This window comes from Myotis daubentonii, chromosome 18, assembly GCF_963259705.1.
Source record: "Myotis daubentonii chromosome 18, mMyoDau2.1, whole genome shotgun sequence".
Classification (NCBI taxonomy): domain Eukaryota; kingdom Metazoa; phylum Chordata; class Mammalia; order Chiroptera; family Vespertilionidae; genus Myotis; species Myotis daubentonii.
The window spans coordinates 17,817,304-17,843,882 of NC_081857.1; the positions used below are offsets into that span (position 1 = coordinate 17,817,304).

Sequence of the window (26,579 nt, forward strand, 5' to 3'; positions counted from 1 at the left end):
ACTTGTGCATCAATAGAGTCCCAAGGAATAAAGGTAGGGATACAAATTCAGCATGTGACCAAATGGGAATTTAATCAATGGGAAGAGAGTATTCAATAAAAGAAATTGAAACACATGTCTTAATACTTAGAAATCTACTATATTATATTCTTACTTTATATCATACACAAAAATAACTCCATGTGAGCTAAAATAATAAATCTGCAAAAGGTAAACAAAAAGAACACCACTACTCTCATATGTATGTGCATGTGTATATGTGTTTATATTTAGACTTAAATCAATTTATTGAGATTGACCTTCATTTCTTCACATGAAAGATGAGGATCTTGGAGCAGATGATGGCTAAGATTCTTTTCAGTTCTAACATCTTATGAAATATGAAATACAGTGGGGGAGGGAAGGTTAATCTAGTAATCAGATATTCACCTGTTTCTCTAAAATATAAAAGTGGTACAGGCAAGAGATGATGTAGCAAATGAAGTCTGATGGTTCGGAAGAGTGTGGTGTCTAAGCAGTTAATGGATCTTACCGAGTCCTGTCACTGTTATTGTTGTCTGGGACTGGATCTTTCCAAAGTGGTTTTCAGCTTCACAGATGTAGGTTCCTTTATCACTTGCCCATAAGTCTAAAAATAAGAGATCATTTACCCATTCAACACCATCCCAGGAGCATCAGTTATGTGCTACGCACAGTGCTGAGAGCTGTGGGTGGATAATATGCTACTGCCTTCTGGTAGTTCCCATTCTAGGGGAGGAGGCATACACAGCAGCCAACACTCATACAACAGCATGATACATGCTGTAATATGAGTTCCAAACAAGCTGTGGGAGCAGAGAGGGGAGTGACTGATGATGGCAAGGGGGATGAGTTAAGGAAGGCTTAACAGAGTTGTACCGTAAACAGTAGGTGGAGTAGAGGGAGGGCAGTCCAAACTCAATGGGCTGCAAAGGCAAAAACACGACTTAAAAAATTAAGGTCTATTCAAAGAATGGGAAGTTGCACCACCTCCCTGGGGGCAGTCTGGAGGTTGCAGGAGAGATTTCTTTAGTTGGCCCAATGAATAAAGGAGTTGGTTGGCATTTAGTGGTCAAACACTAGGGAGCTAATGCATGGAGTAGATTCACAAAAGGAATAATTATCCCAAGTTCAGCAAGACTTCTGAAGGTCCAACAGGAAACTCATGGATTTGAAGACTTTGTTTATAATTATAGCCTAAGCCTACAACCTAATTCTGGGTAAGTAGGAGGAAGAAGGTACTTTAGCAAGAATTACCCTCCATTTGAAGAAATCACTTCACCAGTTTGGAGTTGCTGAGTCATCAACCCCATACTCCTGTATCAGTCTACATTTAAGCTGTCAAACTCATGGTGATGTACATAAATGTGTATGCATACTGTATAAACGTTACCAGCATATTCACATAGTAATTGAAATACCTATTATTATAATAAAATTACTTTCCTTTATTTTCCTTTGTGCTACATTTTGGATATTAAAATTATTTTTATAATGTAGGAGAGATCAAATATATGGAATTTTTCAGGATAATGAAAGGGATATTACAAAAGATTTTTAATTAGAAGGGTTTTGGGGGACTAGGGTGAGGACCCCTGGGTTATAGGTTGTGTGGATACAGTCAGGAGACTGAACCTGAAGAGGTAGCTGGTGCCTTATAACAAGTGTGGTTTTGTCTTGTGAGCAATAGGGGAGGCAAGAGAAGATTTTAAGTAGGGGGAATGATTGTCATCTTTGCAAGGATCACGAATGAAATAAGCACAGCTTAATCGATTGATAAGGTTTTGACAGAGAACAAGGTAGCTTTCCATTATTAACAGCTCCACCACCTCTCAAGTAAAGAGCAGGGACAACAATCCTACTCCTCTGTTAACCAGAAGCATACTGACTGCAGAACAGCATCTGGGAGACTCAGGCCGTGCCCATACTCAACAACAGCAAACCTTCATTTGCAAAGGACAATACAGCAAATCGCTGGTTAATAAAGCACGCATTGCTCCTAAGCAAGGTATTTTTTATATTATCAACTCTTGGACTAATTTGTACAGAAATACCACCTACTACTGAGAACTAAGTTTCTAATCACTAGTTTCCTGCCCGATGATTTAATTTGGACAACTGTGAGCCTCATCCCTCTCTCTCATCTCTCCTCCTATCCTGCACAGTTTCTCTGAAACAGTATTTTCTTGCCTATGAAGATCAGGGCGGGGTGGGGGGGGGTAGGGAGGGAGCCTCTCTTTTCAATCTCATTAAAGGCATTTTTTCACCTGCACATTTCAGGTCCTGCACAATGTGACCCAACCCAGTGCGCATCTCTCGGTAGGCACTTCCGTGGCCATCCACTCAGATGGTGGATTGTAAAATGCCTAGGTTAGGGACCCTATATTTGATGTTTGTCTTCACCACAGAGCCTAGTACAGAGCAGAACACTTAAGCACTTGTAATTAGACAGCTGTACTTGTATTTGAAAGATCAAGTGGCTAATGTACATTTAATATTGGTACTAACCCTGGAAATCAATTATTGGAGGCTTGATACAAAATACTCAAAACATGCAATTACTTTTTAAAAAAACCACTTGATCATCTAAATGTTGTTACTCCTGTGGGACCACTATCCAAATAGTCTATTTTAGAAAGTACACAGTGTTTATAAATATCAGAATGCTTAATAGTTTACAGATAGATCTTTTGCATGTTGAAGTATTTGACATTTTATTTTAATCTTTTACTCCAGGTAGATATAGCTTTTAATCAAGAAGTTTCCATAGGGTATAGGATCCCTATGCATGTGGTTTTGAATTTTTTTTGGCCAAAATAATTAACATTCACTAACTCCCAATAATATTTTACCTTTCTCTACAATAGCTGCTCCGGGAATCAATAAAATGTGAAAACTTATCCACCCAGAGACCCAGGTGGCTCTATTTGCAATAGGGAACAATGAGTTATGTGGAAGTCAGATTGCTTCTTGAGCCTTTCTGATATGACATACATTTAAATAATATAATTCATTTATGACAATTCCCAAATATAAGAGTCCAATACTAGTTTAAAGTAAAATGCAACCAACACCATTGGGTTGGCAAGATTAATTCACTATTTTAAACTTAGCAACACCTATGCATAGAACATGAATATATAATCTATATGTATATACTTGAATAAAAATATATTTCCTTTAACCTACTTGAAATAAAGAGAGCTCCTGTTCTTAGTTGGCTGATGGAACTCACTGAAAAGGGTCTTGAGAAGATCGGCATGTTGTCTAATCTTCGCCACTTAACCTTTGGTTCTGGATAGCCCTGGACATAGCAAGGTAAAGTCACATTTGAACCGATTTCCATAGACACGTCAGCCGGTTCTTGTATGAAAACTGGAGGTGCTAGAAGATATTTAGAACAACAACAAAGGTCATTGGGAGAGTACACAGGCACATTAAATATAAATTTTATTATTAAACTGTCAACACAGTGAATGTGAATCAAACCACTGTTCATAAGTTATGAAGTTACCATTTTAATAGTCCTGTCTGCTATTGAACTAGCAGATGTTTCTTTTTCCTCTATAAATGAAAAGGCCCCAAGAACTTCAACTACCTATTTAAAGTGATGATGAAGAGTGAGAATTTAAGTAAAAATTACTTCTTACTCCTTTTAGTGAACCTAATTTATAGCAGAGTTCATTCTTCAACAGATCATTATATAACAAACTAACAGTATTTAATCCCAAATCATATCCATTCTATGTCACATTCTTTCTTTTCAACTATTTTTTTCCACATTTTTGGGTTAAAGACATTTAAGCTTGAGAATTAATAATACAAGTTAAAGTAACAGATCATAGTATTTGATAAAGTAAAGAGTGCTTAAAATCTTAGGAGTTAAGAGATGACTCAGAAATTATAAAAGTATAGATAGGAAGGCTATAATTACCCACGTAACTCAGGTAACCACCTAAGCCTGAAGGGAGAATTGGAAATATGTCAGGCACACCTTGGAAGACACCAGAATGTAATATAGTAAGGATGCTAAGCCCGAATAGATGAGGCTCTCAGTATGTCCTCCAGAACTATGAGCAATGATGTTTGAAACACCAGGCAAGGAGAAATATATACGATATTGTGAGACTATTGGAGGTAACTCATGAAACCTGATCATGTAGGGCTCTAAGAGGTACCTCTCCTTTATAATGTCAAGGTTAAATATTCATTAGGAATTACAACAACTTCCACTTACAGGGCCAGGGATGGGTGTTGGGTGATTTCCATTAATTATCTCATTTAATCTTCACAATATATGAGCTAGGTGCTCTTATTACTCTTATTTATAGATGAAGAAACTGAGACCCAGACAGTTAATTTGCTAAGTGTCAGATGGAGTCGAACACTGGAGCTAGGATTGAAAACCAGGTTGATCCGACTTCAGAGTTGAAATTCATTGTCATGTTATTGGCCTCTCCTTTTCTATGGGTTCTTAAAACTGCTAATAGTTACTAGTAAGCTGTTTAGCAGGCTAATTAAAATAAAAAAGGTACAGAGATCACATCACCTCTTTCCTTCCCAAAGGGAAGTCTGGGACTGGGATGTACCTTTGTCTTCCGAGCAGCACTAATTCTTTAATGGCCTGGGATAAAGAACCTTCTCTAACTTTGCAGCCTCATCTCCCATTAGGTTCCTACACAAATTCTATTCTCTGGACAATCAGAACTCTTCACTCTTCTCCAAACAAGGACTGACCTTTCTCATAGGGACGCCGGTGTTACTTGCCATCCCTTTCAAATGCAATGCCTGCTGTTGATCTTGGCTCTTGAAATATTGACAGTTCTTTAATCCAGTTCAAAAGGCCCCTCCTCAGTGCCACCTCTTACCATCCAAATGAATATAATTCTTCCCTCTTGAGGTTTCAGAGAACTCATTCTGCACCACTCATGGCAATGGCCATATTCATCCTTTTATTAGACGAGACGTTTGATTTCCCCTTCAGGGTTTATTTTTGCAACCCTATTGGTATCTTTCATAGCAACTACCACAGAACTATGTGCATTATATATGGCCGCCAGATCTTTGTGAATGATTCAATCAATATTAAAACTTTCACAAGAACTGTGCTCGCGTATGTGTATATGATGATAATAACAACCTTGATCCAGTGCATTTTAACTTGCATTTCTCAAGAAAAATGACAATTTCAGAAACCCTATTTGTTCACAGAACCTAAAGAAAATAAAATTAAGTTAAATACCACAGTTGAGTAATGTGCTTTTAAAAATTAGCAGCAGTGTATCTGTTTAAATTTTTTTAATATGGTTTTTTAAATTGATTTAAGAGAGGAAGGAAGAGGGAGAGATAGAAACATCAATGATGAGAGAGAATCATTGATCTGTTGCTTCCTGCATGCCCCTTACCGGGGATCGATTCCGCAACCCAAGCATGTGTTGATCCATGAACCAGAAGGTCAAAGTCTGACCAGGAATGGAACCTTGACCTTCTGGTTCATAGATCAACACTCAACCGCTGAGCCACACTGACCAAGCAAGACTTTTCTTAATCCATCTACATGGGAATTTGGTTTATAAAAAGAATAGGCGAAATAGAAATATTTTAAAAATAGTTTCTAAATTAACTCATTGTTTGCTTAGTCTAGGTGTGTAAGGCCTAATTACTTTTCTCTGGAGTGATAGCAGTCAATTATTCTAGAGGTAGTTGCTTTTCTGAAAAACAGAGATTAAATGAAAAAAGTCTCAGGATGTGTTAGGCTCAGAGTGGGCGTAGCTGAATGCGGAGATGGGATGGAAAACAAATTCCAGAAGAACAAAAAGATATGCAAAAGCCTGGGATCAACCAAGTCCTTGGGAGGAAATCAAGCTTGCCTGACACAAGAGAACAGAGCCATCAGTGGAAATGGAGACAAATTAGAATTTTCAGAACTAAGAAAGCCAAAACAAACTGGAATATAAATGCGTAAGTGCAGCTCAAGCTGTGCCCATAAAACTCAATTAAGACAGGAGAAGTCATCTGGGGAGAAGCAGCTTCGGAAACAGTGTCAGGTACAAGACAAGCACTAGGTCAGGGAATAACGTACCGGTAGCAGAAAACAAGGCAAATGAGAGAACCAGGCGCTAACCAGGTAAGCAGCCAAGACAGCACCAGTGACAAGCGAAGCTCAAAACTTAAGCAACTCCAGCCTCAGGCCAAGAAGCCGCCTAAATACTTCCTACTCCTGAGTGTGGCCAATTCGGACTCCAAGTGAAGAACTTTGGGCGGATGGGAAACAGATTAAGAAACAGGGGAAAGGGAGCAGAAGTGATTGTACTACAAATACTGGACTTGCTCCCAGGAGGCTGCGCAGCTTAGAGAAGTTACAGCCTACTCGGTGGTTCCAAATGGCAGTTCCACTACTTCTTAGTCTGTAAACTCGGAAAATGACTTTACCTCCCCCCGTCTAAATTTCTCCATAAACGAAAGGGGAGAGTAGCATTTCTTATCCCAGGTTGTTAAAAGAGAGGATGTTTATTAATCATTTAGCAAGTAGTTAACACCCAAATAGTAATTACCTTTGGTCATAAATATTGTAGAGTTTAATGCATCTATTGTTAATTTCGACTTTGGCTACGGCATATAGAGTCTGGCAGGATTATGTGGAATCCTCTGTGGTCCCTGAAATATTTGCGTATAGGTACCTTGACAATTGCTCAGGGTTAATGCACGTAGAGCTTTGTCACCTAATGATAGATATCTGTGTGCACACATTATTGTGAAAATATAGAAGTTACAGACAAATTGACCATCTTGCTCTAAAACTTATCCCTTAAAGTGATTCTGGTTCCTTTAGCGATAATTAATCTCCGCTATGGCAACTCTTGCGTCATATTAGTCAAACAGAGATTTTTCTTGCCTAACATGGCTGAACACACTGTTTTGTTTCTACCAAACCACAAAAAATGAAACCACAGTCTACGATGCAAACCCTGTGTGGTGTGGAATGCTGCAAATAAAATCACTGCCAGGCCAGCTTTTTGTTTGATGTGGCCAATCTTCTTTTCTTCCAAACGACTGCACAATCCACTACCTCTTTTTCAAATGCATGAAAAGCACTGGTAACTTTCCCCGTTGACCTGAAATGTCCACAACTTAAAGCCATATAATGAGAAATACAAAAAAGGAGACTCACTACAAGAAGCTAGAACTTAAGAATAATATTAAACAGTCTTTTTAGAATAATATAAAATAAAAAATTGTTGATGTCGTATAATTGATGTGCAGTGCTAGGCCCACAAAGACAATCTGAAAACACAATTACATGACATGGATAAAAGCATGTTTTCCTTAAGTCATAAGCTACTGAGCTCTATGACCAATCGTTTTGGAACTCAAATGAATAATTTTATGCACTAATAATATTAGTACTTAACTTGTCTCAAGACTTCAAAAAAATTAGTGAAAACAATGACTTTCATATTAAAAGCCCAATGTTTAATCTTAAATACTATGCCACTGTTATATATGCATTTCTTTAATATTTTCCAAGACTCAAAGAATCCAAATGACCACTCAGGTTGTGAAGTTAATATTCACCTATTGCTCTATGTCCCATTAAGCAGCTTCAAAGAACATAGGTAACCACTGATATGCTAGATGCACATGGGAAATGATGTCTCATTTCATCTTTACAACCAACCCATCAGGTCGGTACTATTAAATGCCAGAGTCCATTCTCTTAGCCACTATGTAACATTCTGGAGAAATTTTGTTTTTGTTTTTGTTGTTTGTTTGCTTTTAACTCTAATAGTGCTAACCACAACCAGCACGACTGTAATTTGCACAGATCTTGGCAGAAACATCCTGTATCTCCTAGGATACCTCCTAGGATACGGAACAGTAGTTTTATGTGGATAATCAAACTGTGTAAGCCAGAACAATCAGGACTTCAATGGTGAATGAGGAAATAGTTCAGGCATGACAGAAACATGAGGGGCTGACGTTAATATTCCTTGACAATTTTCACAATAATTAAGGTTACAGTAAGTAAATAATTGAGTTTATGTTAGTGGTTTCATCGGAACAGTTGATGAAATAATAGTTGAGAAAGCCACTGACTTAGAAAGGGGCATCTTGAATATGAGTGAAGATAAAAAAAAAAATTCAGCTTAAGGAATAAAGGATACATACAAAAACATTCCTTAGGATGTTTTCTAATCCAACACAAGTCGCTCCAGCCGACAGCCCTGATCCTTATATGGTTGATCGCTACCCAGAAGAGAGAACCTGGGAAGTCCAGAAGCTAAAAAGATTATCAAGAAGGAAGTAGGTAAGCAAAGTAACATGTGTTAGATATTTAATTTTCTATCTTGGAGGAGGATGAGCGGGTCCTTCCCGTTTTTGCAGGGAAAATTACTGAGGCTCTTTCCTTCTTCCTCTAGAGCTAGATAAACTCTAAAAGAATGTTGTCTGCCAGAAGGGAGAAATAGAACTAGAACATGTAGAGCATTGAAATGGACTTTGTAGATTTCTTGAAAACAAGAATTCTGTACCAAGTGACCTTCCTCATTTGGACCTTACATTTATTTTTTTAAATATATTTTTATTGATTTTTAGAGAGAGAGGCACATCAATCTTGCATGCCCTCTACTGGGAATCGAGCTGGCAACCTGGGCATGTGCCCTGATCCTGAATGGAATGGAACCAGCAACCTTTGGTGCACAGAACGACAGCACAACCAACTGAGACACACCGGCCAGGGCTGGACTTTACATTTCTAAGAGCATTACTTGTGTTTTACACTCTGCCAGTGGATTCAATACCCTCTACCCAGAGATTCCGATCTTATTTGCAAGGCACTTCTCTTCATAATCATAGAGTTTCGTCATGGCTCCAACACATCTTGCTATGCCCTAGGCCAGTGGTCGGCAAACTGCGGCTTGCGAGCCACATGGGGCTCTTTGGCCCCTTGAGTGTGGCTCTTCCACAAAATACCACGGGCAGGCGCGCACGTACAGTGCGATTGAAACTTCGTGGCCCATGCGCAAAAGTCGGTTTTCGGCCTGGACGAGTCTATTTTGAAGAAGTGGTGTTAGAAGAAGTGGGGGATGGACATATAGAGAGGATGAACGAAAGGAGATAGACGAAACACGTATACAAGACGAGTGTGGATGGGAGAGTTGGAAGGGATCGACCTCAGCAAACATACCTCAATCAGATACGTTCTAGCTTTAGCAAAGGCCAGCTTAGGAGTACCCTAACTAAGTTAATAACGATGTACCTACCTATATAGCTCAACTTTAAAAAATCTGGCTCTCAAAAAAAATTTCAATCATTGTACTGTTGATATTTGGCTCTGTTGACTAATGAGTTTGCTGACCACTGGGCTAGGCAGATCCCACATGGTCCTTGTGGCTATTCCCAGCTCTGTGGATGCTACTCCAAGGGCATAAGCACCAAGAAGACAATGTTCACCAGACAGCCCAGGGACAAGGGGACCATAAAAGATCCCAAGAGGAAAAATTTGGTTTATATGAAACAAAATATTAAGCTTAGAGGGCCATGATTTTCACTTAAAGACTTAAGCTAGTATAACTAAAATGCTTTATTTTATCCTAAAAATGCATTTTCTTTATAGTTCCTAACATTTGCAAAAACAAACAGACAAACAAACAAAAATAGTTTGGCATGAAAATCCTGATACATAAATGAAAGTACAGCTTAATGAATGTCATATTTTATAAGTCTACGTTTGAATTATCTGTTAAAATGAAGCCGCCACATTCTTTTGCATACAAAGTAAGCTCTGTTTTCTTTCAAGTGTTACCACTCTGTGTAGAATTCCCCCCTCCTCGCCCCCCAAGAAATGTGGATGGAGAGACGAAGGAGGGAGAATGACCTTCTTGAGTAATCTGACCGTAGTTGTCATGCACATGCTGTATCCTTCACATTGTGATTGACATTTATGTGCAGTTAGTACTTTACATTATACACTGAGGAGTCATTGCTAGTGGAGTTTTTAAAAAGGTAAATGCACCATCTGCTACCTTTGCTGTCATCAACATCTCCAAATTATGTCTAGGGCCAAACTCTAATTTATGGCCTCCAGATGTTATTACTTAGGAATTTGGTGTCAGAATGAATGATTCTGGATTGGAAAATATTTGGCAGGAGTTGATATACCAAGGAATTCTATAGTCTCTGAAGTCAGACAACCTGGGTTCAATCATTCAGTCTCGCCCTGATAGGTATGTCTGTGTGCACCCATTATCTCTGTGACCCTAGTCAAGTTGCATAGCCGACTAACGCCTCCATTTCCTTATTTATATATGAAGATAATTAAAGCATCTTCCCCTTAAAATTGTTATGAGTGTTTATGGAGATAAGCTATATAAGTTCTTAGCACAATGCATGCCCCCTAGAAAACACTTGGTAAACGCTAATTACCATTATTATTTTAATAACCTTAAGTGCTAACTCTAATATTGCCTTTCTGAAAAGTATTTCCAGCCAATTGTTTCAAAGTTATGGGCACAGGGAAAAAATAGCAGATCAATTTCAAAACAAGTTTGTTTATCAGAACAGGGATGCTTACAGCCAACATCCAGAGTTATCTTGCCAGTTGCTCTTCCAGCTTCATTGACAGCTACACATGTGTAATCACCAGCGTCGAGATCCTGAGTTTCTGGAATCTTCAAAAGTCCCATGAGAGGATCAATAATGAGAAAAGTTGAGGGCCTCAGCTCAAGATCCCCTAAATCAAAACAAAGGGAGAGCATTAAACACTAACATATTTACATAGTTTGCTATTAGTCTGATTTCAAAACTTCTAAAGAAAACAGAATGTAAAGTTTTTAAATACAAGTGTCTGGCACAATGTAGACACTTAAACAATGTTTCTGCAATGAAAGAATGAAGTGTTTCTTGGCACTGAGCTGATTAGTCTGTATAATTCTATGAGCTAACCTATGGCCAAAAATCTGGTCCTGCATGAATTATGTATAAGTATTTCCTACTGCATATGTATCTAAATAAGAACAAACTCTTTGAAGCTACATTGGGGGACTTGGAAAGGATGCCGGCTGTCACGTGGCTGTGTTAAGTGAGAAGGGCATGAGGAATGGGAAGATAAAGGTGGAAAAAAGATTTCTACCATCTATTTGGCAGGATGAATTTCTGTTACCCAGGAAAGTTCAGTTAGCCATAGGTGTTCTTAGTCGAGATCCTGAGTTTCTGGAATCTTAGTTTGGTTAATGACCAGGTTTTGCTTTGATAAATGCTACTAGTCAGATTTTGGGTAAGCTGCCTGAGAGGATTCTGAGAGTTGGTAGAGAGGAGCGTGTTGGTAGAAGAAAGGATGAGAAACTTCTGACAGTGGCCAAAGAGAGGCACTGTCATATCAATCTCCCAGGACACCTCTGCTAAATCTGTATTATTCAGCAAAGTTCTTTAAGTTGGAGTTATGGAGCTCTTGGAAGAAGCAGGCAGAGGATCCATGTATGGGGGATGGTACTACATATTGAGTTTGACTTCAGTGTGAGGATAGGATGACTCAAGAAAGCTTTATTATGTCTGAGTTACCTGTATGTGCTGTATCCCTGCAACACCTCAAGTCCCCTAGAACCCTTCCTGTTTGAAGGCAGGCAATGCCTCAACAAATCTATAAGGTAGGTTAACCCCTCCTTTTGCTTCCCCTCCTCCAGGCTGCCTCCTCTCTTAAGAAAGTAATTAACCAGAATGACCAATATCATTAAAAAGTGCCCAGTACTGGGTATTTAACGCCAGCTTAGTGTTTATATATTTAATTTGTTTTTGTAAAGGGTCATATCAAACTCTTTGTGGAAGTACTGAAAACATCCAGGGGATTTTAAGGCCATTGCTCTTTGGGTTTTATAACATGCCCAGCTGTCTGAAAAGATATTTTCCAACATGTCACACAGTAGCCTAGCCATGTGCCCTGGGCCTGAGGCCCATAGAAGTAACTCCCTTAGCTTCTAATGGGCAAAGAAAACCCCCAACTAGTCATTCTCTGGGACATTATTAAAAAAAACTCCAATCAACAGATTCTGGGCAACAGACAATTCTCTTTTTGTTTTTTTTTAATTTTGGGAGGAGAAGAGGTCAAAGAAGCCATAAATTTAAAAACACAAAAAAAATTACATTAGCAACCGCCAATGCCAAAAATGAAGTATTTTCAGCATTCCAATATTTAAAACCCCAATCATCCCTTTAAGCTTGCTACTACATACCAGGCGAGAAAGAGAAGCAACTAAAGGCTTGTCTATGTGCCTTTGGGAAATTTTCATAAATAAAAGCAGATGATGTTGACATAAACTTTCTTCCCATTAAGGGAGGATGCAGTGTGACCTAGCTGTTCAACAGGAATTAAAATATTTGGACTGAAATGCATTTAGAGTTTTGGAATTTACTTCTCCCTTATTTCTTCTGTATATGTCAGAGGACATTACAGGATGAAATAAAGACCTTTTTGCTAGTCTCCATTTTTTTTTTTCCTTTTCAAAATAACACTCTTTGAAGAATAGCCGTAATGTAACAAAATACCCAGTGGAAAACATTGGTTAGTCAAGTTTGCAGTTTGGTCCCATTTTAAGAATCTCTCCTTTCTTGATTTCTACTGAAAAATTAGTCATCAAATTATTGAGGAGCCATAGAGAAATACAAAACTTTAAAATGTTTAATAGTTCAGAAAGTCATACATAGTAACATATAAATTTTCTAGGATTTAACATTAACGTTGGGGAGGGGTCTCTTTGCTGTATTTAAAATTTAAATCTGGCCTCTATGATGTAAAGACTAATAGAGAGATCATTATTCTTAGTATAACATCTTTTAAAATAGTTTATGGAAATTAAGTGGTTCTCCAAAATGTTTGTTTCCATGTTTGCCTTAAAAATTATTGGGTATTTCAAAGCATTTAAAAAATATTTACTTGTACTTTATTATATTTACTTGTATTTAGCATCTTAGAAAATGAAACGGGAAAAATTTTAAGTATATGAATATATTTTATAATGACAAACTCATGACATTTTGATATAATGACCGTATTTTATGAAAAAAATAATTGTATTTCCCCAAACAAGAGAAATTTCATGAGAAAAGTGGCATTCTTTCACATTTTTGCAAATCTCTAGAATAATCTATTTTATTAAAAAAGGAGCTGAGTGTTCAAATTTGCTTCTGCATTCACTTTACTGGATGTCACATGTCAGAAATTCCCCCCAAAACCCCACTATAAATCTTGAGACAACAAGTGTGAAAAAGATAACATCTGAGTATTACTAGGAAAATAATTTTGATCTTGTGGATTCCCTGCAAAGGATTGTGGGATTTGCAGGGATTTGTGATATTTGTGACTAACTCAACTTTAAGAACCACTGATTTTAGCAGAAATATCCTTTATATAACATTTTAACAGTGTCCCCAGTTCTCCTTTGAACCCAGTTTATGTTGCTCATTTCTAAATATGAAAAATCTAAAGTTTTGCTGGCTATTTGTACTTATGAAATTCCATTTCTCTGAGGGTCTGAATGGAATACAATTTATTAATAAATGGTGGCTGCCGGGGGCTGGGTGTGGGCAGGGAAAATGGGTATAAAGTTTCAATTAGACAAGATGAGTAAGTTCTAGACACAGTGCTTGTAGTTAACAATACTGTATTGTACACTTACAAATGTATTAAGAAGGTAGATCTCATGTTGTGTTCTTATAATAACTAACTAACTAAACAAATAACCCAACCACCAACTCTGTTCAACCAGAATTGCCTGAAGAGAAGGTATGAAGAAAATATTCTTCTGATTAGGGTGATAACTCTTCTTCACCCCTGGGTTCCATCAGGTAGGATTTTCCTAAGCTTCCCCTGCAGAGGCGAGAGAGGACGGTCCAGTTGCCTCCTCCCCCTTTCTCTTTGGAGCAGTCTGCATGGAGAAGTGCCTGGCCTCTAGCTTTGCTCCTGATGAACAAGACTGTGCTTATGAGTAAGCATTAAAGTAAGTTGGCCGAGCCTGGGCTGCAGGGCCACTCTGCATCTTGTCCATGAACACTGGCCCTCCACCACGGTCTGTCAGCATCTAATGCACATCTTCTAGCTCATAACTTAGAGCAATGGGATATTATTTCTGGGCCCATTAAGCTCCAACATCTATGATTGAGAGAAGAAACTGATAGGTAGTCAACTCTAGAATCTTCCATGTGGTGGCTGCAAGGCTCCCTAAGTCCTCCTTTAGTTTCCAAGCCATTTGTGGGACCCAGGCTGACATGAAGAGTAAGTTATACAGGAAAGTTGCCTCAGTTTGGGAGGAAAAACGACTTTCTTCGTGACTGCTATATAAGGGCACGGAAATCAGCGGGCTCCATTACCCTTTAAATTTTTTATTTTATTATACATTACTAACTGACATATAAAAAAGAAGTACTGCCTCCATAACACATACTTTGTATCCATTTAATTATGATGTAAACTTGAAATTGATTTCTAATTCCTTTATAATTCAAAGGTTTAAGTATTTTAAATAAGTAAAATTAGTTCATGTTAACTGAAATTAACCTAAGAAACAAATCCAGAAATGCTTCCTTATCAGAGAACACATAAAGACTAAAAATCGTTTAACATGGAAAACCATGAAAATGGTATCATCTCCCAGTTTCCCTCCCCGTTTTTGACTTGTGTTGTTTCAAAGTGTTTGTTTGCTACACAAAGCCTCCCTTTTCCACCTCATGTTCCCCAAGCATTTGAACCCGAGGTGAATTATTAATTCTGTGATTATGACATCAACCTGTTGCTATGGAAATGTCTGTGAGTTAACAAACAGAATCATAACAATAGTGCTTTGTACTATTTAGCATTTTTCATCTGAAGATTAAAAAGTATTTTGAAAACAGTATCTGAATAATCCTAGCAACCTCCCTGTTAGGGTGTTTGTGGGAATTTTTCCTTCTCATGAATTGGAAGAACTGAGACAGAAACAGAAGCAGAATGTTTTACACAGACACACTCTGTCAGCATCTGAGCCTGGACCGGGGCCCACGTGTATTCTCGCTAAGGACAAGCAGCACATGACTGCTATTTTATTACAGAATCACAGGGGTGTAATCTCTATGTTACAAATATAAGCAGACGATTCCTATACTTGACGTAAGTTCAATGGCCAATGTCATGCAGTGTTAAGCGTCAACGTGTGCTTACTTGAGCACTTTACAGAAAGTGTCCTTGAGGACCTAGAAAACCTTCTCATGGTGAGAGCCACTGTCTCTACGGAAAGCGGACTGAACTCAGTGAAGCTATTTTAAATGTTAGCTGGGTCCTTTTGGACACTTTTTCTACAGGAAACAATCCTAAACTGACAAGGAGAATGTTCAGCTGGATTAGCACGGGGGAACTTTCCCCGCGTGCTGTGCTGGGTCCTGTAATCCACACCAGATGTCAAATCCTGAAGTTCCAAGTTCAGAATTTCAAACGCTTGTCTCCAGTGTGATCATAAACACATTTGGCGGGGCTGCTAAGTCACACACAAAAACAAACGTCTAACAAATCTTTTTTTTTTTTTTAAAAGAAAAAAAAGAAGAGAAAACAAAACTCCGTCCAGACATGAACACACTGAAGAAATGTACCTTTGAACCATTTCACTTGGGGCGGAGGGACCCCGGAGGTTTTGCATTCCATCACCGTTGTGTCCCCCAGGGCAACCAAGAGCTCACTCTGAGCTACGATCAGCTTGGGGGCTTCTGAAAACAACACACACGCAAAGAGTTAATGTCTACACAAAGCCAAGTGCACCTTGTCTATGTTTACAAAAGGAACCGATGAAAACGTCTACCATGACTTACGGGCTTGTGGCTATTTCAGTGTTTATAAACAGAAAGACACTCTTAGAAGCATATATATGCACATAGATGTGTGTGTTGAAAAGATCAAGCCAAAAGAGGATACCAGGCAAAAATAATTCTGATAAAACAGAGTCCAAAAAATTTAGGAAATGAATAGTCTTTATGTAAAAAAAAAAAAGAGGTATATAAGGAAAGAAAAAATTTGGAAAGCTGAACACATCTTATAGAAATAATACTAAAGGAGCAGAAAGAAGAAGAAGAGTAATAGAAATACAGCAAAGGAGCGATGATGGTAACAATGAGTTGGCTACACTAGGACTTGAGGATAATATAACTGCAAGTGAATTTGTTATAACATTTCTATGAGATTTAAAGGGTATTCGTGTTTAATGACAGAGAGTAGTTGTAGGCCAAGGTTAAAATTTGCATCTATAAAGACTACTCTCCCAGTTCTGACTCTGTTGTTCTCTTTGATGCTTGCTTCTTCCCTTTGCCTGATGGTTAGGTTCACTCACACATCTTTCTCTTAACTGGACATTTTAGAACTTTCTAACATCCATTGCGATTTGTTTAAACAAAGCCAAGAGATAGCTTCTCAAAAATCACATTTCTCCTCTATTAGAGAACCTTCAGGTTTTCATAATTCCCTAGTTTGGTTTTCAAAAATCATAACCAGCCATAGCTTTACCCTCCATGACAGTCCCTTACTTATCACAAGGTATGGACCTACATGGGCAGTCCAGACCACACCCTACTCTCTATCTTCCTGCTTTTGCTAAAGCTGTTTCCTCTGCCTGAAATGTCCCTTGTCACAACTCTAAATCCCACTCACTCTTCCAGACTGAGCTTTAATCCTGTGTCTTTTGGGAAATCTTTGCAAATTCCCCAGTAGAAATTAGTCTTCTGTTCTGCCTAACTTCCATTGTAGACTTAGCTGACTGACTGCCTGATTCTATTTCTTTAAGTGTATCCACTCCCATTACGCAAGCTCTTGAAAAGTAAGGACTCTGGGTAACATGCATTTAAAAATTTTATACTCCATATTCTCCAGCACCGCATTTTACATATTCCGGGTGATAAGTTAAGTTAAATAAATGGGTCCAACAGTTTGGCTTCTTTAAATATGAACCAAAATTTGTTTCTGCAATGCAGAATCTGTTTCAATCTCCTTTCTGCATTCCCAGCAGTCTGTTCCCTCTCCATCTGCGTGTTCTGGGAACATTTTAAATGATCTCTAAATCTGAGCCCTCTTCCTTCTCCACTTATTTGCCATGTGCCTTGCCCATTTCTAGAAATGAGACCGCTTCTTTCCCAGCTCTCAGGGCAATATTTATGCCACTTTTGTTACCTCCCTCATCTATACACACCAACTATAACTCTCAATGTTTACTATGGATCTTTTACACCCTTCCTCTCCACTGCCTGTTTCACTACCTTATGAATGGCAAATAAGAATGAATGAAAAGGAGGATCGCTAGCCATTAATTATTCACAGTTTACAAACTAACATTGAACATGTATGCGATTGTCCTTTGTTTATTTAAGGAAGACGAAATTAAAAAATATTCTATTACATAGTATATATTACTGGACTGTGAAACATATATTAGAATATTAGATTACATCATATATTAGATTACATTATATATTAGAATATATTTTCTTCTATTACATTGTGGAATGTTATATTATAGAATAATTGTCATGAGGTACATCTTCGATAAATATTTGAGTTTGGAGGGGAAAGCTGAAGATGAAAATTGAAAATAACATCCAGACAAGATAAATAACATAAATGGTATAAACATTTACTTGTGACAGAAATGTTAGAAACAGTTTTGAACGCAAGTGGGAAATATAAAATAGAAGTTGAGGTAAACTAGGAAATATATTGGATTGATTAATTAGCAAGTGAAATACTACAGAGACCAGGTGAACCATGGAAGGACAGAACTCTGCGTAATCTGGAACTCTTCCACACTCTGGAAGCTTCCTTGATAATTCTGCTGACTAATGAAGCTATTCACTCCCTGACTTTTAACTTAAATTCGTTACAATGTTTGCTTTCATCATTGTGTGAGAATGAATAATAAATTAAAAGACTAGGCATAACTCATTCCTAATCTTAATTTTCAGCAAAGATTAGGAATCTTGCTTAACATGACATCCGTCCTATTTTCATTGCCTTTTAAACTGATTATACTTGCCAATGTATCTGAGGGTAGAAGTCTGTTTATCTGTTCCCGCTGAATTACTTGCCAGACAACCATAGACCCCTGCATCTTTGGGAACTGCATTTCTGATAAATAAGGTACCTTCTGAGGTCATCCTATATCTGTGGACAAAAAAATAAATAAAATAGAAAATACCCTAATAACAGTCTCAAGGCATCTTTCTTCCAAATATCTTCAAATACTTTAGAGTTATAGTTTTGCTACTGACTGCAGAAATGATTAGCATTATCATTTTACACGCAGAAGAGTAATATTAATAATTAATAATAATAATAATAATAATAGGTCCTATGTATCCAGTACTTCTGTGAGCCAGGGATTGCTCTAGGAGCTGTGCATGTATTAATGGTTTGCATCTTTAAACAACCCAATGAGTTAGATACTATTATTATCTCTGTTTTACAGATGAGCAAAGAGGTTCCATAACTCACCCAAAGTTAGGCTTAGTAAATGGAGGACGTGGAATTTGCACCCAGAAATCATGTTCTCTGTGAACCACTATGCTAAACGGTTCCTTAAAATAAAAACATGGGAGATGCAAGGCTTTGTGTCACACAGTGAGTCACTGATGAGTCTAGGAATAGAATCTGGCTCACACCTGAGCCCTGCTCCTCATGCCAAACCCGGAGTAACGGAAGCCCAATAGCTGGAAACTTCACTGTTTACGTTCCACATGCTCATTACACTCTGGGAGCATGAGAGGATTCAATGTCTTTTAAAAGCATCCAGTAGGAAAAAAAAAATATTTCAATGGAGTATGGCGAAAGTGAACAGGGATTACCAAGGATGTCTGCACACACTTCAACTGGAGCTACTGTTCTGTCCTTTGCCTCCACTCTCTCCTGTTAAATCCCAGGACCACACTCACTTCAAATATTCAAGGCAAACCAAGTGTCATGGTGTTATGTTTGAACACAAAGTATTGGAAAGCACTTGATCCCAGCTTTTAAATTCAAGACGTCAGGACCTCAAGTTCTACAGATTAATCATTTATTATTTTATTGACATTTCCTGGCCTATTTAGAAAATCTAAAGGCATGGATTTTGGTCAAACCTCCCTTAACCATAGGGACTTGGTCAGATTAGTTTTGTCCAGAAATTTCATTCACTTTTCTCACTCAGTAAAAACAAAGAACATGATACAAACCCAGTACCTGTGTGAACCCACGATAAACATATCATTCATGGTCCAGGCGACCTTGGGTTTGGGATAACCTGTGGCAGAACACATGATGGAGACCTCAGATCCTCCTGTGAATGATTGGTTCTTGGGCATCACAGTGACTTTGGGCGGTTCTGCAAATAAAAAGAAACATATACAATGAAATGCCAACTTACCTTGATTTTAGGAGCTTCCTCAGTTAGCAAACTGGCAGACTTCTCACCACCACACCTCCACTTTTTTCCCCTTTGCACTTCCAAGAGTTCATTTATAAAAAGTAACAAACAACTGAGTGTAGTACCCATTCAGCAGACTTGCACCCCAAGGCCAGCAGAAGGGGCAGACTCTACTTTCTGACTCTCCAAGGCCCAGGATGCACAGGGGTCCTGGACCCCCAGAGCCATTCCTCTCCTTGAGAGCTTGCTGCAGGCTCTGGCAAGGACCCTGGAGCCTGCCTCTGCACCCCACAGGCCTGGGGCAGGAGAGTGGAAGGACTTACCTCTGGCCATTTTTTCCAAGCCCTAGAAGCTCTGCCCATCTGGAACCCCAAAACCTGCACATACTCCTGATCCTGAAGGCATGAGGATGGGCACAGCCCTGCCCTCAGAGATTGGGGAGGGTCTAGCTGACTTTCCTTTGAGGGATATCAGGGGCCTGGGTCCAAGGCTAGTGACAGGAAGGAGCTTGAATGAAAGCCAGGGGAGCTGCAGGAGTGGGATACAGTCATATTTGGCATCTGGGAGGTGGAGGGGTGTGGGCCCTCTGTCTGTTCACTAGCCAGGTCCTGTAACCCCAGGCCTTGACCGCAGGGCAGGCTGGGCACCAGGCCCTGCGGTGGCCCTGTTCTCCTGGGGTGTCTTGGACATGTGAGAGAAGGTGGTCCTCATGGCCTGGTAGCAGGTGTCCATGCACTTGGGAATGTCAGCCACCACAGGTGGGGATGGCCTCCAGCACCTGCACCTGGACTGTTCCTTGGGTGAAGAACTTCATCTTGGGTTGTAGAAGGTGGAGTACACCTCAGGGATGAGGGGCACCTGGATCTGGGGAGCCAGGTAGAAGACACCTTTCTTGAAAGGTGGCAGGTCCCCACTGCTGCTCCATGTGCTCTAGGGGTAGACCCACATTTTGAGGTTCTTCCAGACCCTGCTCTTGCCCATCACGGTCACAGTAGTCCCGGAGTACTGCGGGTTGGTGAAGAAGGCGCCCTGAGGTACATTGTCAGGCCCATAGGCCCCATGAAGACTCGCTCCCTTGGGGCCATCTACACACAGTGCTTGGGAAGGGCCCCAAGAGGCCTGTCACGCCCAGGACTCTCTGGTGGTTAGAAATCACAGGGGTCCACCTCCAGCTTCTGGAGCCCCTTTACCTCAAACTGAAGGTATATAAGTGCTCAAAGGACAGGATGGACCAGCTGGTGATGCTCATGTTCTTCACCATCCGGCCACGATGGTGCAGCAGGCAGACGACTGTGCCATGGTGGGAACCAGGAAGGTGCCTTCGCAGTGATCCCCATCAGGTAATGAAAGCAGAAATAAATTCTCTTTGAGAGCAAAATATGACCCTGATGTCACGTTTCTGTGTCTCCAGTGGTTACCCTGTGGCTCCTTCCTCCCACCAGCTGACCACCGGCTTTTGTCTGCTAGTCCGGAACTTCACTATAAACCTGTTTTCAGGTAAAGTCCCCAAATGGGGTCTTTTGGCCTCTTTCTTATTCTGAACACAGGTCTGGAGCCACAACTTATCCTGACTACTGACTGCTTTGTTTGAACGGCTCTTTCTTTTTTATTTATTAGATTATAAATTTGTTGAGGTAGAGACTAAGTCTTTCGTATTGTTCCGTATTCCCTTATATTCTACAGTATTTAACATCCCTTGCATGTTATGCAGTGACTTGTAAATAACAGACACTTAAAACTGTTGATGGAATACAGGGCCGTTCCTAACCTGTAATTTGGCTCTGAGGATTGTTATGTCTGCCAGCCTCTCAGGATCATTTGCCTCATGCTCATAGAGTCACAGAACATATTAATTATTCAAAACATATTAATTATTCAAAGTTCCAATTGTATTCCACTTTTATGGCAGAAAGAGTTTTGAAAATAAAATATTGAATCAGAAATTTACTGTCAAAAAGGATACAAAAATTATCTGGGGTGGCTGGGATGTTGATATATCTGGTCTAATCAATGACACATTTCCATCTATATTACTACTAAGACTTAATTTTCAAAGACGGGACCATCAAAAAATATTCAATAATTTTTTAATGTAAATATCCGCTACTCAATAAGATAAATAAAAGGAAATTCCTTTTCACAATGTTTGAAATAGTGGTCATGAGTATCAACAAAAATAAATAAATAACATTATTTTTTTGCACAATTTTTAAGTTCCAAGCTCTGTGCTAACTTATTTGGGATAAACTGATAAGCCAAGCAGATATGCATGGTGTCAGCTTCCCATTTAAATGGGTCTTTACTATAAAGGAATTTGAAAAATTCAGTTAGTCAGTTAGATCTGGATACAGTTATGACATATCTTCACTATAAATTAGTCTGAAAATTGTGGCTGAATTTCACTGAGAAACATTTGGTCTGTGGAATTCCTATGCATTTGAAAGAGATACAGTGGTACTGCTAGGCTAGGCAGCTGCACAACTGAACAAACCTAATTACTTCCTAATTGCTAGCAGCTTACAACTGTCCCCCCTTTTCCCTGTTTACATTGTGTTTTTGAAATAATGGTTGTTGAAGTTAATGTTCTAAGGGTTGTTCTGGCCTGTGGACTTGGTTGATAGTCTCATTATTCCATAGATTCTTCTTGGTCAACATAGGGCTGGAGAAATGTGTGAGGTCAAGGGCAGACTGGCCATGGCCAGTCAGTTCTAATTGGAATTCCATCTGGAGTCCATCAATTCTGAAATGCTGGACTACACAGGCCGTGGGGGTGTTGCAGACAAGCTTCAGGGGCAGAGGGGGGAAATGGAGACTTCCTTCTCTTCGGAATTTACGGAATACCCACGCTTATTCAGCCCCAACTTCCGAAAATGAAATGTTTCTCAGGTCTTGACATAGGATCGCTGCAAAGATTCAGCCGCTCTAGGGATTTTTGTCTAAATGTGGTGCCTTCCAATGGCGTCTGCCAAAGCTGACCTGGCATCTCTCCCAGCAAGAATCCCACTGGTATGCTCTGTAGTTCAGATATCAAAGTGAAAATAAATGTCAGTTTCCCAAACCAGGATGCAGAGAGCTAAGAGGTCGTTTCTCAAATAAAGCCTGGATATAGGGTGTTGCTCAGGGTCACGAAATAAGTCTGTGTGCAACATACAAATGGGATGACATCACCCCACAGAAGGTGAGAAATTTACCATTGCCCCGGGAAGAATATTCCTGCGGATGATAAGAAAATCAGACAGGATGTAGACAAACAGGGAAGCAGAATTGGATTTCCACCAAATAATAGCTAAATAAAGATGGTCAGAATGATTAAGCCTTTGCATGATTAGTTTAAGTAAGGATGTGATAGACTTCACATAATTATTTCAGTAGCTAAATTTTTTTTAAATTCCTAGAATAAAAAACACCTCATTTTAGTGAAGTTTTAATGGAACAATAACAACGAATTAAAGAGCCATAGTTCAACTCTGTCAAAGGCCAGGGTCCAATTTTTGCCTTTAAGAGAAATAATGCATTTTAAGCTGGTTTTCAGTCTCTTTTCATCACCACACTCATCACCATTATCAACACCGTCAACATCATTATTATTCCCACCACCATCATCAACCGTCAACACCATCATTATAAATAACAACTTGCTTTTCATTTGATAAAGCAACGGGAACATGGCACACTATACGGTTTTGCAGCATTAATTCATTCTTTATTTTATTAATTAAGGTATTACGTATGTGTCCTTATCCCCCCGTTGCCCTCCCCCCTGCTCATGCTCTCACCCCTTGGTGTCTGTGTCCATTGGTTATGCTTATATGCATGCATACAAGTCCTTTGGTTGACCTCTCTCCCTTACCTCCACCCTCCCCCACCGTCCCTCTGAGGTTTGAGCATCTGATCGATGCTTCTCTGTCTTAATTCATCATTTACATTTCAACTAGAGCTGTGGTCGGCAAGCCACGGCTTGCGAGCCACATGCAGCTCTTTGGCCCCTTCAGTGTGGCTCTTCCACAAAATACCATGTGCAGGCACGCACATGCAGTGCGATTGAAACTTCGTGGCCCATGCGAGGAAGTCAGTATTTTGTGGAAGAGCCAGTATTTTGTGGAAGAGCCACACTGAAGGGGCCAAAGAGCCGCATGTGGTTCACGAGCCGTGGTTTGCCAAGCCGCGGTTTGCCAACCACAGAACTAGAGGCTCGGTGCACAAATTCATTCACAAGTGGGGTCCCTTGGCCTGGCCTGTGGGATTGGGCCGAAACCAGTTCTCCAACATCCCTCGAGGGGTCCCGGATTGCAAGAGGATGCAGGCTAGGCTGAGGGACCCCACAAGTGCACAATCAGGGCTGGGGAGGAATGCAGGAGGTTGGCAGGCCAGGTAGGGACTGCGGGAGGGCTCCAGGGCGTGTCTGGCCCATCTCACTCAGTCCCAATTGGCCAGACCCCAGCAGCAAGCTAACCTACTGGTTGGAGCATTTGGCCCCTGTGGTCAGTACATGTCATAGCGACTGGTTGACTGCCCCCCTGGTGGTCAGTGCACATCATAGTGAGCGGTTGAATGGTCTTAGCATAGCATTACCATATTACACTTTGATTGGTTGAACAGCCGACCGGCAAACCGGACACTTAGCATATTAGACTTTTATTATATAGGAGCATAACAAAAGCAAAATATATACATTTTTAAAAATGTCTCCCCAATGATTTTTAAAAGGTAAACTGCCGGGAGCCGGTCCCTGCTTGCTGTTTCAAGGGACCTGGCATATATGGCATACTGTTCTTAATATGTTTGCTCACCTTCTTGGCACTATGTGTTTTAACCAAGGTCTCTGAGAAAGGTTGTTTCCCCAGGTAGGGATTTTCCCCTGAAGTTAGGGAGGGAATAAAACCCTTTAACTAAGTGCCAGGCGGGTAATTAATCACTTTAACTACGAACAATCATGCTTAAGCTACATAATCTTTACTCCCTGGAATGGAGATAAGAAACGCCCTAACCTTTGGAATAGAGATTGATAGGATTGGAATCAACTGGTATAAATACAGATGTAACAAGACAGAACTTAGAAGACAGAACCTACACAGAACCTAGAGACAGAAGAACTTCGCTGGAGAGAACATGGCAAAAGATCCTGGACAGAAACTGGCAACAGAACCTAGAGACAGAACCTAGCGAGAGAACATGGCAAAAGATCCTGGACTGAACCTGACTATAGAACATGGCAAGAGAACCTGACTAGAACCTGGTGACTGAACCTGGCTAGAGAACCTGGACAGAACCTGGCTGGAGATCCTAACCAGAATTTCGCTGGAGATCCAGACCAGAACTTGGCTGGAGATCCTGGCTAGAGATCCTGGCTAGGCTGCTGATCAACTGAACGCTGTCTCCGTGTCATTCCTTCTTCGCTGACTCCATCCACACCTTTCGGGACTCCTGGACCTGCTGGGGTTGGACCCCAGCAGTAAACATAGATTATGATACTAAGACTAAATTATAAACACTACTTTAAGACTTATGTGCCTTAACATACTATTAATGGTGAGTTGGCAAAGTGAATTATAAGTGCCTATGAAAATAGCACTATGTAAGTTTTGCTATTATTAATATCCCATTATATGATAAAGTAGGACAAAAATGATAAAATGAGTGTCATAGTGTTTAAAATATCCTACTAGTAAATGATACTTATACTTTATTTGATTCTTCTGAAATTTGAGAGATTTCTAGATACTCAAAATTTATGAGACCACAATAAAAAATAAATAAATAAAATAAAACTTTAAAAATTGTATATGAAATTTTAATGTAAGTAGAGAAATTTAGTTTTTACACATTTTTCTGATCGCAAAAACCACTCTCATACCTATGTCACCTCGACCATGTTAAAAAGAGTCATGATGATGTAATGAGCATATGGTTATGATCATGTCCATTTCATAGTTAGTGAAGTAATTCTGGTCATTAGGGACTTACTTCATCAATCATCTTGAGAAATATTTCCTTTCCATCGCAATGTTCTCTCTGGTGACATGGATTAATTAATGACAGACAGCCTCCCTTTGCTGACACCAGAAGACAAATTAATGCCTCTAATGTCCACACAGACATGGCATGAAGAAGAAAGGAGGCTTTGGCCCTTTGATTTCCATGTGTCAGCATGATATTGTGCAGAAATGTCAGTTACATACTGAATATGCTCAGATTTAACCAGGATACCTATGTTCATCTTTCTTCAAAAACCCTCCTTATGGGAACAGCTAGTAAAATCAATAGGGACTTTTTTTCTGTTCACAAATAAATAGGAAAATAGTCTCTTTTAAACAAAACCTTAAACTCATGCCGTGTAAGTAAACACTACCCCGCTTAATCTAACTTTAACTTCTTTGGAAATTTAGCAGCTACAGTGTCGCCTTAAAAGTGATGAATTGCTTTAGACTATTTCGTAGAATTTTGCAAAACTCACACGACGTACTTTTTAAATTAGGGTGAACTAATTTAAACAATACTTTCAAAATGGCTTCTCTATAAATTGTTCATGAGGTAATTAACAGATTTTGTTATAAAATGTGGTTTTAAATGTAAACAGTTATATGCTTACATGTGCTACAAGTGGAAAAGAAAGTACTTACATAATGGAATCTAAAATTGGTGACGTCATTCAAATAAGCCATGGAAGTTAACATGGGAACATGAAAAATGAGGTTAGTGACTCAAATCTTCCCTATAGTCTGTTATTGTTACTTCGACATTCATTCGGCAATTAAGAAATACACATCTATTGAGCGAGCATGTGTGCATTTTTCCCCCCTCTGTACAAGGCACTATGATTAAGAAAAGAAACACCCAGTATATATAATATGATTGGGGAGAAAGAACTGAACAGTTGAAATTGATTGTCATTAAGAGCTAAGTTGTTTGGCAAAAAATAATAATTTGATAGGATACCAGAACAAAGAGACCAACAGTACTCAGAAAGGAGGTGATTTATGAGAGGGGCTCTACTTTACTGGTAGGATTTTGATTAATATTTCTAAAAACATAGCAGAACTGGTTTACAACTGTTCCAAAATATATTTTTAATTGTGAGTAATTAATATAATCCCCTAAAATGTTGGATGATCTAATACCAAGCAATGTTGGTATTAGAGAAATTAGAAATAATTAGTATTT

The 26,579-nt window shown here is 39.3% G+C and overlaps 1 protein-coding gene and 1 pseudogene across 3 annotated transcripts in view; both read right to left on the reverse strand.

Moving 5' to 3' along the window:
• Positions 1–26,579, reverse strand: part of HMCN1 (hemicentin 1) — a 378,235-nt gene that overhangs the window by 173,588 nt on the left and 178,068 nt on the right. For all 3 annotated transcript variants that reach the window (XR_009449952.1, XM_059675580.1, XM_059675579.1), the window contains exons 12-17: positions 19,235–19,376; positions 18,054–18,181; positions 15,631–15,744; positions 10,592–10,750; positions 3,208–3,402; positions 533–628 (exon numbers count right to left, since the gene is read on the reverse strand). Coding sequence is in view for 2 of the 3 variants with exons in the window: in XM_059675580.1 (XP_059531563.1) it covers positions 533–628; positions 3,208–3,402; positions 10,592–10,750; positions 15,631–15,744; positions 18,054–18,181; positions 19,235–19,376 (834 nt within the window). In the remaining variant the exon portion in view is untranslated. The remainder of the gene's footprint in view (positions 1–532; positions 629–3,207; positions 3,403–10,591; positions 10,751–15,630; positions 15,745–18,053; positions 18,182–19,234; positions 19,377–26,579) is intronic.
• LOC132221051 (1-acyl-sn-glycerol-3-phosphate acyltransferase beta-like) lies at positions 20,016–23,037 on the reverse strand (annotated as a pseudogene).